The sequence below is a fragment of the Panthera pardus genome, unplaced genomic scaffold, assembly GCF_024362965.1.
Source record: "Panthera pardus isolate Hobbes unplaced genomic scaffold, ASM2436296v1 HiC_scaffold_27, whole genome shotgun sequence".
Lineage (NCBI taxonomy): Eukaryota > Metazoa > Chordata > Mammalia > Carnivora > Felidae > Panthera > Panthera pardus.
This window is the reverse complement of record NW_026526843.1, coordinates 111674386-111690100: the sequence shown is the minus strand read 5'-3', so window position 1 is coordinate 111690100 and position 15715 is coordinate 111674386. Positions and strand designations below refer to the sequence as shown.

The 15715-nt window shown below is 42.4% G+C and overlaps 1 protein-coding gene and 1 non-coding gene across 8 annotated transcripts in view; one reads left to right on the top strand and one right to left on the bottom strand.

Annotated features, from left to right (window-relative positions):
* The window catches only part of REPS2 (RALBP1 associated Eps domain containing 2), a 214813-nt gene that overhangs the window by 122636 nt on the left and 76462 nt on the right, over positions 1-15715 (top strand). For 5 of the 7 annotated variants that reach the window (XM_019418004.2, XM_019418001.2, XM_019418002.2 and 2 more), the window contains exons 12-13: positions 4255-4300; positions 8110-8246. The exons of the other annotated variants lie outside the window; for them this stretch is intronic. In XM_019418004.2, coding sequence (XP_019273549.1) covers positions 4255-4300; positions 8110-8246 — 183 coding nt within the window. The remainder of the gene's footprint in view (positions 1-4254; positions 4301-8109; positions 8247-15715) is intronic. 7 annotated transcript variants of the gene reach the window in all.
* TRNAK-CUU (transfer RNA lysine (anticodon CUU)) lies at positions 13787-13859 on the bottom strand. Its single transcript has one exon. It is a non-coding gene; the product is annotated as a tRNA-Lys (tRNA).

Below are 15715 nucleotides of genomic sequence, written 5' to 3'. Positions count from 1 at the left end.
GAGGTTTAAAAGAGAGAGGGATAGGGGCGCCTGGGTGGCTCAGTTGGTTGGGCGTCCAACTTCAGGTCAGGTCATGATCTCACAGTTTGTGAGTTTGAGCCCCACATTGGGCTTTGTGCTGACAGCTCAGAGCCTGGAGCCTGCTTCGGATTCTTTGTCTCCCTCTCTCTCTGCCTCTCCCCCACTCGTACTCTGTCTCTCTCTCTCAAAAATAATAAATATTTAACAAATTAATAAAAAGAGGGATGGAGGGAGAGAAGGCAGTGGGGGAGAGAGGAGGAGGAGGGGAGAGAGTGAGAATGAATACAAATGAGAATATATGATTGATTTTAGTGAAGAGGTCTAAGAATCTGTGTTTTTAGATCGTCTGTCAGGCAGTTCCGGTGTGTAGCCTATTTTTGGAACCTTTGCCTCTAGAAGATGATATTAAGAAATAGAAAATTGTTGGGGCACCTGGGTGGCTGAGTCAGTTAAGCATCTGACTTTGGCTCACGTCATGATCTCACGGTTTGTGGGTTCAAGCCCTGCTTCGGGCTCTGTGCTGACAGCTCAGAGCCTGGAGCCTGCTCCGGATTCTGTGTCTCCCTTGCTCTCTGCCCCCCCCTCCCACTCACATTCTGTCTCTCTCTCAAAAATAAAATAAAACCTCAAAAAAAAAAATAAAAAAGAAATAGAAAACTGAGTTTATAGATCAACCATGACTCCCAAAGTGGTAGGAATTCTCAAGCCTAGTTTGGGCTTTTGAAACTGATTTGGGTTCTTTCGTCAGAAAGAGAGATGCTCAGTTTGTGTAAAGACAAATGGCTGGCTGGCCTGTTAGAGAATTAAACTTTACGCTTGCCCTCTAAACCCATTTTAGGACAAATGCGTGAGGTAGGTTCTTTCCAGCTTTAATTTCTGGAGCCAGAGTGGATGTACCTCAGGTTTTGTAAACTTCGTGTTGACAGTATTAATAAAAGCTATTTGATTTTGGAGAGTTAAATTGGTGCTTTTCCAACAGTCTTTGAGGCTCATAACTTCCTATTTTTTCCATGAGCATCATGTGTTCTCTGGAGCCTGAACTGTAGATGTCATTTTTAAGATTTCTTTATTGAATGGGGCACGGAGTCACCAGACAAATCCTATCAGGGTGTGCGACAGTGCGTGAAGTACATCTGAATTTGTTTCACATTCTGCCTAGGAACATGCTATGTGGTTTCTGATTCATTTTTCCCACTGCTGCCCTATCTGGAGTGGATATGAGGGAATCCCTCATCTGAAACGTATTTAATACCCCCTTTCCTGGGGAATGTTTGAATTTCCAGTGCGAGACGCTGTAGAATTTCAAGGTGGTGGTTGTCCATGCCACACGGGCAGTTCACCTCAGTTGAGTTGCTGCTTTTTAGAGAATTAAACTTTAGGCTTGCCTTTTTATCCTCTTTCAATCTTCTGGAACGATGACATGCCTGCAATGTTCTGGGAAGTTGTCCTTCTTCCCTCTTCCTAGCTAAATGAGAAGCTATGACCTACCTGCTGGCTTCGGCCTGGATTCCAGTACAACACGACCTTGCCATTTTTGCAGATGCTCATATGCCCCAAATGCTCAGTCTGACTTTCAGGAGCTTGGAAGCTGATGGACGACTGAACCGGAATAGTGTTCTCCAGCTTTTTGTGATCTGAAACCTGTGTGGACTCACCAAGCCCTGCCTGTGGTATATTGTTGCAGGTGGCAGGAGAAGTCTCTCCCTGCCCTGTTCTTCCACAGTGGCTGGTAGTGTTGATAATAATGATAATAGTAATGGTGAGGAGGAGGATGTTGTGGTAGGACTGCTGTCAGGGAAGGGGGGGGGTATTCCTTGTCACGTGGGTTTTTAATATGCCCTTATCCTTTTCATTGCTGAAAGTAGATTTCTTAGCTAACATACTGCAGCCTCATTCCTCAGAGCAAGCTGCATAATGGTGATCTTTTTCTTGATGTCTCTAGGCTATGCTGAGTGGATTAGGCCTGTTTGTCCCCACACTGTAGTCTTCAGACAGCTGTTAGTGATTCTAGCAGCTTCCCCGTTTACTAGCTCTCACCCCATGGCCTTATGGGGTAGAGCAATTTTCTCCTTTCATTACCTGTTCCCACCTGCACCTCCTTTGCTGTCCTAGAGGGAACTACATTTAGAATCCAGATTTCTCAGCTTGAAAAATTAGCACTCTACAACAGTAATATTTTACAGTTCAAAAATAGATTGTTTTCCAAGTACCTTTGCCTTCTCTCTCCCCAGGAGAAAGGGGCTGCATTTTTATTTTCTTCATTCTGTAGGTGAGGAAACTGAGGTTCAGAGATGCAACAGTTGGTATTGTGTCCAGGAGGAACACGTAGGCCTTAGGACTCCTGTCCTCGTCCCCACTGCTTATCCATACCCCTCACCCCATCTGTCTGTGTGTCTATCTCTCACCAGCAGGGTTCACCCTTCCACACCCATTCTTACCTAGGAGAAAGAGATAATGGCACTTGACAAAGGAATTTAACGGTCACTACAGTCTGGTTTGGGGAACCAGACTTTTATTTTAAAATGACTAAGACTTTCCCAACCCACATATTTCTCTTTTTCTAATGTTTATTTATTTTTGAGAGAGAGAGCAGACGAGGGGAAGAGAGAGAGAGGGGGAGAGAGAGAATCCCGAGCAGGCTCTGCACTGACAGCAGGGCTTGATCATGACCTAGGGTTAAATCAGGAGTCAGATGCTTAAGCGACTGAGCTGCCCAGGTGTCCCCGGGCCCACACTATTTCTGGAAAGTAGTGTAGCCTGAGGGAGAAGAGGGGTCAGAGCCAGCTGTGGGCAGCCTGCCCGGAGGACGGCCCCCAGATTTGTGGTGAGTCTGGTCGCACTGTCCACTCAGCCCCAAGGCGGCCTGCTTGGCTGCAGGAGCAGCTCCCCTTAGGCCGCTTTCCTCTGCTGCCTGGAGTTTGTGGGGTGGGAAGAGGTAGTTTTCCATGTACATGTGGGTGGGGGTGCGTGATAATGGGCAAGACAGGGCTCAGACTCCTCAGGCGTCCAGTGCTTTCCAGAGCTCCGAGAGCATTTCGATGGGTTGAAGTTGAAACATGCCTGTGTTCTCGCTACAACAAGCCACAATGCTTGTTTTGAGAGAAATGTGTCTTTTCTACAGCTGACCATATCTAAGGGAATACATATTGCTTCTTTGCTTTGTGCCTTGTTAGCATTTTTAACTCCTCTTTCTCTCCTGCTTATCTAACTCATAGATTTTAACGACCATCATAAATCTAGGCTCCTTCATACCAAGGAGGGTTTTTATCTTTAGAGCAATGTAAAAAAAGGTGGGATGATGCATTGAGACATTTTCTCTCTGGAAGAATTTCTGCAAACAATATACAAACGATATTCTCCTTGTTCCTAGTTAGTAGCACTTTTTCTATGAATTTTTATGAGATTTTATGATGAAAGATTTGCAGTGTTTGCAAAACCTTAGCATAACTGGTGGTTTCTAAAGTTGTCTTCCATAGGGTACTGAAAATATAAAAAAGGATCAATGTTTTTGTAAATGTTTCTAATTATTCCCAACAACTTGTGATGGGAAAGTTAGGGTCCATGGGTGTTGATAGTGAGCAAGTTGTTAATGATTTAAATTTGATAAGGAAAAGTCTCATATGGTTGGTAAAATATCTTAATGATTTCATTCCGTACTATTGTCTGTGTGATTTGGTCACAGGGACATAGGACACAAGAATATTTTCTTGTAGGAAAAGCTGTGTTGCTCGTTTCAACTTAGCTTGTGGGAGCTTTGATTTCTTGTGGTCATGCTACTCTGGCAGTGTCTCTTAAGAAATTCTTAAAATATGTAACCTGATAGAGTTCTTCCTAGCCTTCAGGGGAGCCTGGTTCAAAATCAGTTACTAGGCTATCATGATAGACCAAGGAAACCACACATCAGAACCCCTCATATAAGTAGATAACCCCATGAGAGGGTTGTCTTTTTAGGTTGGAATTTATTCATCAGCGTAGATTTGAGAATAGCTCCTTAGTGCTCTGACAGAAGGAAGAAAAATGTTGGATTTTCTTTCCTTTGAACTGTGCCTTTAGCTTTAGAAATGAAATGAGAAAATAATGAAGATGTGGAGGCGGTTAAGTTCTCCACAGGGATGCCTGCACCTCATATTTACCTGTTGAGATATATGTTCTCTAGTAGCCCAGGTATTGCTTATAAACCTGTTCAACTGCAGAAATGAAAGCCAAGTAAACAACAACCGGTCTTTGTTTCAGCCACTTCTAAGGATTCCAACAGCCTCAAAGCAAGACCAAGATCCAGGTAGTGTTCGTTTAATTTCTGCTTTAATGCCCTTCGTACCCTTTCTTTGACTAGAAATAAAGTCCCACAACCCAAAGCCCAACCCACGATCTCCTTTTCCTTTAGATTTGCAGCTTAGACAATGGGTGAGTTCCTTTGTCATGAGGGGCCTGATCGGAGCTTGCAGTGCTGCTGGGAGACTCTTAATTTCTGTGTCTCTTAGTGGTAGAATGTGGTGGCTGCTGCTGGCTGGTCGACTGACAAGAAGTGGCTTGTGTGACATGGCCCCCTTGTTGCAGGATGATAAGGAATAGAGGGCAGTGGCTTTGCAGAGAAGGAAAAGTGGTTAAGAGGTGACTAACCCTGAAATTTACTGTTGTGACAAGGTCGACACCAAACAGACACCTGAGGGATAAAATCTAGAGTAGGAAAAACAAATACTCACAGTCATTTTAAAATGAGGCTTGAAGCTTCGGGTAAGCGGTGCTTATGGTCTGTTTTATCCTATCTTAGAGCCTCTTTTTGGAGTCACAGTTTTTAGATTGGTAGAAGAGGGAGAGCCAGGAAGGCAGAGTTGCGGTTGGCATTGGACATCAGAATGGCAGATGGAGGAGAAATACATGAACATGAATAGAACATCAGAGAGGGGAGATGGTATTGGGAGCACTTTTCAGTGGTAGGAATACAGTGGAAGATAGGACAGTACGTTTGTGGCTTCCAATGTTTGCTTTGGCTCTTAGTGACTTTTTTCTTCCTTTGGCTACTTAGACACGTCCCTGAAAAAGTGAAATTAAATCTGATAATACTTTATATGCTTGAAATACCGACATTTAAGGAAATCTCGTCTTTGTGTAAATCTGAGAGTTATCCCTTAGTCTAACTTGTATATCTGGATTTTCTATATTGGGGATTTGTTTTCTTGTTTATAGAAGGTACAGATACCTATAGTCATGTTTTTTGAAACAATAGATACAGGAATTCTTTTTGGCCAGAAGAAAAGATACAGTCACCGTTTTTCTCTGTGGCTGCCACATTTACTCATCCTTTGTTGTTGTTGTTGTTTTTTTAAGGATGAATGGCTCTTTTGCAAATTAGTCTGTACTGACTTTAGGATGTAGGAATAGTAACATTTATCTGACCTCATAGTAGGAAAAACCTTTGACTTGCAGGAAGCTGCTTAGGTGTGCTATATTAACTATAATTTGAGCCTCACATTTTTCTTCTGTTGACTTCCTCTTTTTCTCAAAGCGAGTGAAAGTACAAAACTTCATAGTCACATATTCTATTATTAATATCTCTGCCAAATTTTATTTTATTTTTTATTTCATTTTATTTTTTAATGTTTATCTATTTTTGAGAGAGAGAGAGAGACAGAGACAGAGTGAGTGGGGGAGGGCAGAGAGAGGGAGACACAGAATCCAAAGCAGGCTCCAGGCTCTGAGCTGTCAGCACAGAGCCCGACACTGAGATTGAACCCACCAACTGTGAGATCATGACCTGAGCTGAAGTCGGATGCTCAACTGACTGAGCCACCCAGGCACCCCTCTATGGCCAAATTTTATATGTTCTTTTAAGGATTGGTCTCCTGGTCTAATTTGGACCTTTTTATTTTCACTACAACCCACTGGGTCTTTACTGAGACCGAGAGAGTCAAATTATTTTTATTTTCCTTTTTAGAATAATAAAACTTTGTAGAAATGTGAGGGGAAGAGGGAAAATCCCCATTCTGACATTACTTATATTCATTATTGTGTTGATTCCCTGCACATTTAATTGAAATTGGTTGTAGTCCTAGTTTTCCAGTATCACTTATTTGATACTCAGTTAACTTTCCATATGGAAATACAAGTATACAGGTTACATATGGGAATAAAATGGAATGAGGTATGTGGGACGGGATGGTGTGCCTAACTATATATATGTGTTAGTGTACACACGCACACATATTATTTTTTCTTTCTTGACTGAAAAATGTCACTAAAGCTCTGTCTGGCGTAGAAAGTTCTTTTTTTTTTCTTTAATTTTTTTTAATGTTTATTTTTAAAGGAGAAAGACAGAACGTGAGCGGGAGAGGGGCAGAGAGAGAGGGAGACGTAGAATCTGATGCAGACTCCAGGCTCTGAGCTGTTAGCACAGAGCCTGACATGGGGCTCGAACTCACAATCTGTGAGATAATGACCTGAGTGAAGTCAGTCGCCCAATCGACTGAGCCATCCAGGCGCCCCTAAATCTTTTTATTTTTTTACCATTTATTCATTTTTTGAGAGACACAGAGTATGAGCAGGGGTGGGGCAGAGAGAGAGGGAGACACAAAAACCGAAGCAGGCTCCAGGCTCTAAGCTGTCCGCACAGAGCCTGATGCGGGGCTTGAACTCAAGAACTGTGAGATCATGACCTGAGCCGAAGTCAAATGCTTGAAAGTTCTTTTAATTTCTAGCAGGAGTCTCCCATTTCCTTTTCAAATCAAGAGTTCCCATTTGAAAATGTTCTTTCTTATCGATTTCCTCTGACTCTGGTTGAAAGTACTAGAGCGTTCTTCGTGCTGGTTCCTACATGCCTTTGCCTTGCCCGTCATGCCACTTATTTTACAGGGACCACCCCAGAGCACGTCACATGCCATTATGGTGGTTTTATTAAAGATTGCAACCTTGCTTGACAAACAAAACTCTTCAGCCACCACAAGGAAACCCCTGAGGGAATGATTCAGGAAGGTAAAATCTTGCTATGCCCAAACCAGCTTTACCAAGAATTGAAATTGCTTAATAGTAATAGATAGATTCTGATTTTATAAATGCCTCTCTAATAGCTAAATACTGATAGCAGTTTCCTGAGGTTAATTTGTCCCTAGAACCTATCTCTGACTCAAAGGTCATTTTCTTCTTTGACATGAACTTAGCCGAGAAGCTGAGCAGAACGGATATACACATCCGCTTTTTAGAAAATCATATTGGGAACTCATCCACAAAGCTATTTCTAAGCAATAGACTGAGTTGAATTAATTTAGAAAATAATTACGTCTCTAAGTAGTTTAGCCGCTGCTACCAAGAGATTTCTTTCCTGGCTCATAGGCAGTATCAGAATATTTTAAAAATGGAATTTAGAAAGAGATTGGAGTTTGAATCGAACCTATGTAACTTTCTAGCTATGCAACCCTTGGCAAGTTATTTATTTCCTATTTCTTTAAATGTCATTATTGGAGTTACAGTCTCAGAAGTTGCCTAGTTAGTTAGCTACTGACTTGTTACCGAGGGAGGGAGAAGGTTAAGAGGATGCTTTTGCTTTGAAAGTTTTACCCCCAAACTGGTCTTTGTCATGGTGAGACAGCCTCGACCCCTCCATCTGACTGATGTGTGTTTTCCTTTCCTGAATTTCACTTGTGGCATATTCCCCTGAGCATCGGATACTTACTCTCAGGTTATCTGTCCCACTTCCATATGTGCCTGTCATCACGTTTGCATGTAAACAGGAGGTAACTTCTGCAGTCTGTTAACCCATGAAGCCCTTCTGTTACAATATGGAAGTACCTAAGCAGAAGGTTTACATGTTATTCTTATTAACAGTACCAGTAGAAACTGGTTTGAATTTAGCTTTTCCTTTGGGTAAATTTAGGTCTAAGATATAATATGAACAAAGAGGTGAAAAAAGTTTCTGATTCACGGGTTGGGTGTGGGCAGTTACTGCGGATACTGGCACCCAAGGGACAGTAGAATTCATTGTTGCTTCGAGATGGGAACTGGTCAGTCCTTTGTAGTGGGTGTTTCCATTCCAACCCTACTTCAGAGACTAAAGCTTTGCTGTCTCCCTTCCGACCTCTCCTTATTTTGCTGCAGATCTTACTCTAGCACCTCCATAGAAGAGGCCATGAAAAGGGGCGAGGACCCTCCCACCCCGCCACCGCGGCCACAGAAAACCCACTCCAGAGCCTCCTCCTTGGATCTGAATAAAGTCTTCCAGCCCAGTGTGCCAGGTGAAGTGCCCCTCTGCACCCCAGTCTTTCCTTTTCCTGTGGGAGTCCGTGGATGTGTGTCTGCCACAGAGGTCTTTGTGAGTTCACGGGACGAGCAGACCCGGCCGTTTCCCATCCTGGGAAGGTCTTCGTGTTGCTATGGTATTCCTGGGAGGGAAAGCAGTTCTAGGCAGATAGATCTCCCATGTGTCTGGAGCCTTGCCCACACTTGCTATGGACCAGGAATTAAGAAATTCTGTACCAAGAGGATTAAAATACTTTAACCCCACATAGCCCACTGAGTGTGCATGGCTGGGGTCTTGTTCTCTGCTGCATTATGGTAATTTATATATGGGATTACTGTCTGTTATTTCCCCAACGCTTACGCGGTTCTTTTGTGAAAGATCCTTGGTGACCAACACCCGGCCAGAATCTTCTCCTGTGTCTTACCCGTGTGGTGAAGATCCTGTGTCCTGGAGGGTTTAATGCTAAGGGGGCTCTGCTTTCTAAATCTGACTGATGGTTAGCTGGTTGGTGGAGGGGATTAAGACCAGGGCTCCTCTAGGTAGCCTGCTGGGGGCCTTCTGGGGCTGGGACTTCCTTGAGGCAGCCACTGTACAGCTGGGAGGGTGGTGAGGGAGGTTGGAGGGCCCTGTCTGCTTGCCTGGCTCCCTGGGAAGGGGGAAAAGTCCTCCTAGGGAACTTACAGAGCAGCAGATGAGAACCATGCCTTGGCTTTAGTGAAGGTGCTAGGATGCAGCGCCTTCCCAAGTGTTATTTTGGGAGCAGCGAGGGCCGTTCCGCTGACTAATGTAGGCAAGCTATAAATTCAGTGATTTCCTGGAACTTTTTCTATATCTGTGTGCATTTTAAATCAAGCCAGCCTCAGATGCTAGTGATTTGCAGATGATTATATTTTCTACTAAAGCAAGAAAAGACTCTCTTTGGCTCACACATTAGCATGACCCCTGTGTCCCAGCAAAGCTCAGCATGTTTTAGTTGTTCTAATAAAGTAGTCTCCTCACAGTAAAGTTACAGATTGTTTTTTAATATACTAGAGTCTGGAACTCTCTATGAAATTTGATTCTCTGCCATGAGTTCATCAGATAAAAATTTGCCTTGCATTTTCCCCCATACTTTGATCCAAATTCTGGCATAATTTCATAGTAACTGGTATTTGAGGTGGGAGTAGCCACGGATGATGATGCTATAAAAATTTCACATGGCTGGTGGATTATGACCTAGAAGGTTTTCCTATGCATGCAAGAAGATTAAAACAATCTGGGCAGCTATCTTAATACGTTTTCCTTGGGAGGAGAGGCTGGAAGCGTGCAAGCATCTCTCTGGCTGTGCAAGCCCACGAGTGCCGACCGTGCTGGGGAATGGATGTGCTGTGGCTCTTCCGACATTGCATCATAGAATGGAAGAGACGAGGCTGGATTTGGAGTCCAGCTCAGCTGCTCATTAACTGTTGAATTTTCAGCAAGTGGCTTAATCTTTCTGCATTTCAGATTTTTAATCTGTAAAATAGGGCCAACTGTCCGCAGAGTTGTAGGGTTTTGGTGAGATGATAAACATGATCCTAATAGCAGCATGTTTGATCCATACGCACTCATTTGCACAGAAGATCATTGAGGAAAGGGAGTCTGAGGATAAAGTCCCCTGACTCCCTTGATCTCCCGTGGGATAGTTCCTTGGTGGGCTCACAGAGGGACCGAGCCCCAGTCGCCTGCTGTGGTAGAAACACAGGATTGTGAAAAACAGGGGAAGTGAGGCTAGATTGCTGAGTCAGAGTGGCCTACGGTGGACTGACTGTGTGGAGAAGAAACAGGATGGAGAGATGATGCCAAGAAGCAGGAATGAAAGAGGGAAGTGAAGAAAGTGATGAGGTGGTTGTTACATAGGAGGGCTGATGTTTATATAAAGGGAGGAGAAGGATATAGAATAAAAGACTGTAGCTACCAAAGGGAGGAGAGCCCACAGACTCGGTGTCGGATTTGGGTGGGATTTAAGGGAAGAGCTTAGAAGAGGGTGGCATTAATGCCTTCACATTTATGCAGATAGGTAACATGATATGGGGAAGGATAACAAAGGGTTGATTTGAATATTTTATTTTTTTAAAGTAATCTCTACACCCAACATCAGGTTCGCACTCACAACCTGGAGATCAAGAGTCGCATGCTCTACCGACTGAGCCAGCCAGGTGCCCCGCAAAGGGCTGGTATAGAATGTACATCTATAAAAATGAACAAGGCCACTTGGCAGTCAGGGACAATTGGCTTTACTTTGATACCTGTAAAACAGTCTCAACTTATATTCACAGGAGTCTAGATTCTCCCAGGGCTCTAGATAGGTAGGTGCTGGTATTAGACCTAAAGGTGTATGCTTTCATAGGCAGGCATTGGTATGACACGAATGCCGTGTGTAAAAGAGAGATCAGATCACCTTTGTAATAGCTGATCCAGGTTGCGGAGCCATCCTCTCAAGGCTTGAACAGCTGCTGTGTTTGAGAGAAAATAAAAACGTGTAAGAAAGTCTCTGTGGTGATGCAAGTGTACAAAACCTAGATGTAGTCAAACCTGGGACTTGTTCAGTGATGTTTAGATTTTATAGTTCTATGCTTATAGCCACAAAACATTTTATTACTGAAATTCCTGTAAGAAAAACCACACTGCGAAGGTGGTACTTTTTAGAACCTAACCTCCTGTTGCTCATCGAAACAGTTGTTTTCATAAAGCAAATATTTTTCATAACAGGGGTATCTTTTGTTCCACTACCCTCCTTCCACTCTCAACAGTGACCTGCTCCAAAGCCATGCCTAAAGCTTGCAACCAGAGGACGGTGCTGGTGAACCCCCTTCAGGCCACGGAGAGCCCTCTTCCAGTCATTGGGCATCAGCCTGGCAGGAGGGGCAGGGACTGTGTGTAGGAAACACAGCTATCCCTTTAAAGCTGCAGACCAGAAACCTTCATCACTTCCACTCAACTTTTAACTGGGGAAAGCTAGTCCTGTGGAGATAGCTGGCTGCAGGCAGCTGGGCAGTGTAGCTCCTGGTAGGGTAGCCATTTCCCGCTGACATCCCTCTTACTATAAAAGAGGAGAGTGGATGTTGGTGGACAGCTCTTTCCACTACATCCCGTATGGTCAAATACATTGAGATCCACGTGTTCAAACCATTGTGATGGCTGAACAAAACACATCCATGGGTAGATACTACCCATGGGTTGCTAATGTTTTATCTCTGCTTTAGACATCCTGATAATAAAAATCCATTCCAGGGCTAGGAAGTTATAGTACATCCATATTATGAATACTTACGAAGCAGTTAAAAAGAATAAGGTATGTGTACTAAGTGGAGACCTATCTAAGTGAAGAAGGCACAGTGCAGAATATGTATGTTCTTTTTAAATGTATAGACAGTTTCCGGAAGGATACTTAGAAAAGTGGTAACAGTGGTTGCCTCTGGGGAAGAGAATGGGATGACTGGGAACAGAAGTGAGAGAGAAACTCACTTTTCATTGAATACCCACTTGTATCTTGGTTTTTAAGTGAGAGAGAGAGAGAGCAAGCAAGAAGAAGTGGGGGAGGGGCAGAAGGAAGGAGAGAAAGAATCCCAACAAGGCTTCACGATATCAGCACAGAGCCTGATGTGGGGCTTGAACTCAAGAACTGTGAGATCGTGACCTGAGCCAAGATCAAGAGTTGGATGCTTAACTGACTGAGCCACCTACGTGCCCCTTTGCACTTGTATCTTTTAAATTTTGCCTCATATATAGATGTTATTATTTTTAATGTTTTATTTATTTTTGAGAGAGCGTTATGAGTGGAGGAGGCACAGAGAGAGAAGGGGATAGAAGATCCAAAGCAGGCTCTGCACTGACAGCAGCAAGCCCCGATGCAGGGCTTAAACTCATGAACTGAACCGTAAGATCATGATCTGAGCTGAAGTTGGACGCTCAACTAACTGAGCCACCTAGGCACCCCGATATTTTAAAAATTTTACTTTTCACTCCGTAGTCACAGTGACCAGATGGTACCTGAGAGCACCAGAAATGTCCTTCCTGGCTGAGTTTACCTGTCTCAAACTTGCCTACTATTCTCTATCCAGGGTATTTTTATGACCAATCTGTTGCCACTTCCTAGAATGCACCTGAAATAACAGAAGCATTTTAGGACATTCTTTAAGGTTCTGATAGGTTCTTCAGATTCCTTTTGACTGCCTTTCCAATAGTGAGGAATAGTTTTAGAGGACTTCCTCTAGCCTCCATTGTGAGATCTACGGATGGGCAAAGTGTGATAACGGCTTTCTCTTACCTTGGAATGGGGGTGTATTTTTTAGTTGGCAATCTGAGAAGAGTCTGTCTGGGGTTTCCTACAAACAAATACATTTTTCTGCAACTTGAGAAATAGGTAAACATCTTGGGAAGAAGAGATACAATATGTCTTACCAACTTAACCGTTCAAGTTCTCCAAAGGATGAATTTGCTCACACAGACGGCTTTGACCTTATAGATTTCCTTATTGTATCATTCATGTGAGTGCTACTTGGTTCTCTTTTAAAATCTAGTAGGAGTATGGGATTCCTGCCCCCCCCCAAACTTTTGGGTCTGCAGTACACATCCAGCTTAATGGTTCAGTTTGGCAGTCTGGACAATTTTTTTTAATCAAAGCTTTATTGAGATAAAATCCACACACTTTAAAATTCGCCTTTTTAAAAAAGTTTTTTAAAATATTTTTTATTTTGAGAGAGAGGCAGAGACAGCGCGTGAGCAGGGGAGGGGCAGAGAAAGAGGAAGACAGAATCCAAAGCAGGCTACAGGCTCTGGGCTGTCAGCACAGAGCCCGACGCAGGGCTCAAATTCACAAACAGTGAGATCATGACCTGAGCCAAAGTTCAATGCTTAACCGACTGAGCCACCCAGGCACCCCTAAGATTCTCCCTTTTTAAAGTATACAATTCAGTGGCTTGTAGTAGATTTACACTGTTGTGCAACCACCAGCATTATCCAGTTTTAGAACATTTTCCTCACTCTAAAAAGAAACCCCATGCTCACTAGGAGCCCCTTTTCATTCCCCTTTCCTCTTTCCCCAGCTTTTGGCATCCTCTAACATACTTGCCATTTGTATGAATTTGCCTGTTCTGGACATTCCATATTAGTGGCATCACGCAATATATGGTCTTTTGTAACTGGCTTCTTTCATTTAATATAATGGTTGCGAGGTTCATGCATGTTGTAGCATGTAGGACAACTTCATTCCTTTTATGGATGAATAATATTATATTCTATGAATATGGCACATTTTATTCATTTATCAGTTCATGGATATCCATGGGAGTGAACTTTCTGAGTTGTACGGTAACTGTAAGTTGGACATCTCAAGGAACTACCGAAGTAGTTGCACCAGTTTACCATCTCACTAGCAATCTGTGAGGACCGCAGTTTATTCTTGAAGCTCTTGTTATTGCCTGTCGTTTTTATTTTAGCCATCATGAAGTTTTATCTTATCATGGTTTTGATTTCCATTTTTTTTTTACTATTATTATTTTAAAGTAATGTCTATACCCAACATGGGGCTTGAACCCATGATCACAAGATCAAGAGTCAGATGCTCTACCGACTGAGCCAGCCAGGCACCCCTTTATTTGCATTTTTCTAACGACTAATGATGAACATCTTTTCATGTGCTTATTGGCCATATTTGCGCCATTTTTAGGGAAATGTCTCTTCAAAATCTTTGCGCATTTTTAAATTGGGCTGTTTGTCTTCTTATTGTTGAGTTTGTAAGTGTTCTTTATATATTCTGGATACAAGTCCCTTTTCAGATATATGATTTACAAATATTTTCTCAGTTTGTGGGTTGTCCTTTCAACCTTTTGATGGTATCCTTTGAAGTGCAGAAACTTTTAATTTTGATGAAGTCCAGTTTATTTTTTCTTTTGTCATTTGTGCTTTTGGTATCATATCTTAGAAATCATTGCTTAATTCAAGGTCACAAATACTCTTTTCTTCTAAGAGTTTGATATTTTTCACTTTTACATTTAGGTCTCTGATCAATTTTGAGTTGATTTTTTGTATGTGGTGTGAGGCAGGGGTTCAAATTTTGTTTTTTGTTTTTTGTTTTTTTGCATGTGGCTACCCAGTTGTTCCAGTACCATTTGTTGAGAAAACTATTAATTACCTGTTTAATTTTCCTGGCACCCTTGTTGAAAAATCAACTGATCATGACCATAAAGGTTTATTTCTGGATTCTCAATTCTATTCCATTAAGCTAGCACCATACTGTCTTGATTGTTGCGGAATTGTAGTAAGTTTTGCAATTGGGACATGTGAATCTGCCCACTTTATTCTTTTTCAAGATTGTTTTGGTTATTCTGGGTTCCTTGCATTTCCATATGAAATTTATGATCAGGTTGTCAATTTATATTAAAGGCAGCTGGGCATCTGGTAGGGATTGCATTGACTCTGTAGATCAGTTTGGTTAGTATTGCTGTCTCAACAATATTTTCCCCCAACTTTATAATGAGAGTAATTGACAAAAATTGTACACATTTATGGTCTACAACATGATGTTTTCCATCTTAACAGTATTAAGTCTTACAGTTCATGAGCACAGGATATATTTCCATTTATGTAAGTCTTTAATTTCTTTCAACAGTATTTTGTAGTTTTCACATGTAAGTTTCACACTTAAAAAATTTATTGTTAAGTATTTTGTTTATTTTGATGTTAGTTTAAAGGGAATTGTTTTCTTAATTTCATTTTTTCAGTCTTCATTGCTGGTGTATAGAAATATAATTTTTTTAAGTTTATTTATTTTGAGAGAGAGAGAGAGCATGTGCAGGTGGTGAAGGGGCAGGGAGAGAACAGGAGAGAGTGAGAATCCCAAGCAGACTCCATACTGTCAGCGTGAAGCCCACTGTGGAGCTCAGTGTGGGGCTTGAACTTACAAACCGTGAGATCATGACCTGAGCCTAAGTCGGATGCTTAACTGACCGAGCCACTTACGTGCCCCAAAATATAATGGGTTTTTACATATTGATCTATCTTGTAACCTTGTTAACTGGTCTCTTAGTTGTCTGGACACATCCTTGACTTAGATGATGAGTTTGGCAGCATACTCATTATTGGACTTTTAAATGCTTAAGCAATCCTGCAGCTACCACAAATTATGGAGGAAATCCCTTTTAGTGTTTGGAAAACATTTAAAGAATCATTAACTGGCTGCTTGCATACAATTGTACTTTTTCTCTGACTGGCTCAGTTAGTGAAGCATCTGACTTTGGCTCAGGTCATTATCTCATGTTCCATGGGTTCGAGTCCCGCATCAGGCTCTGTGCTGACAGCGCAGAGCCTGGAGCCTGCTTTGTATTCTGTTGCTTCCTCTCTCTCTGCCCCTCTCCCTCCTCCACTCATGGGACTCTGACTCTCTCTCTCTCTCTCTCTCTCTCTCTCTCCCTCCCTCCCTCCCTCCCTCCTTTCAAAAATGAA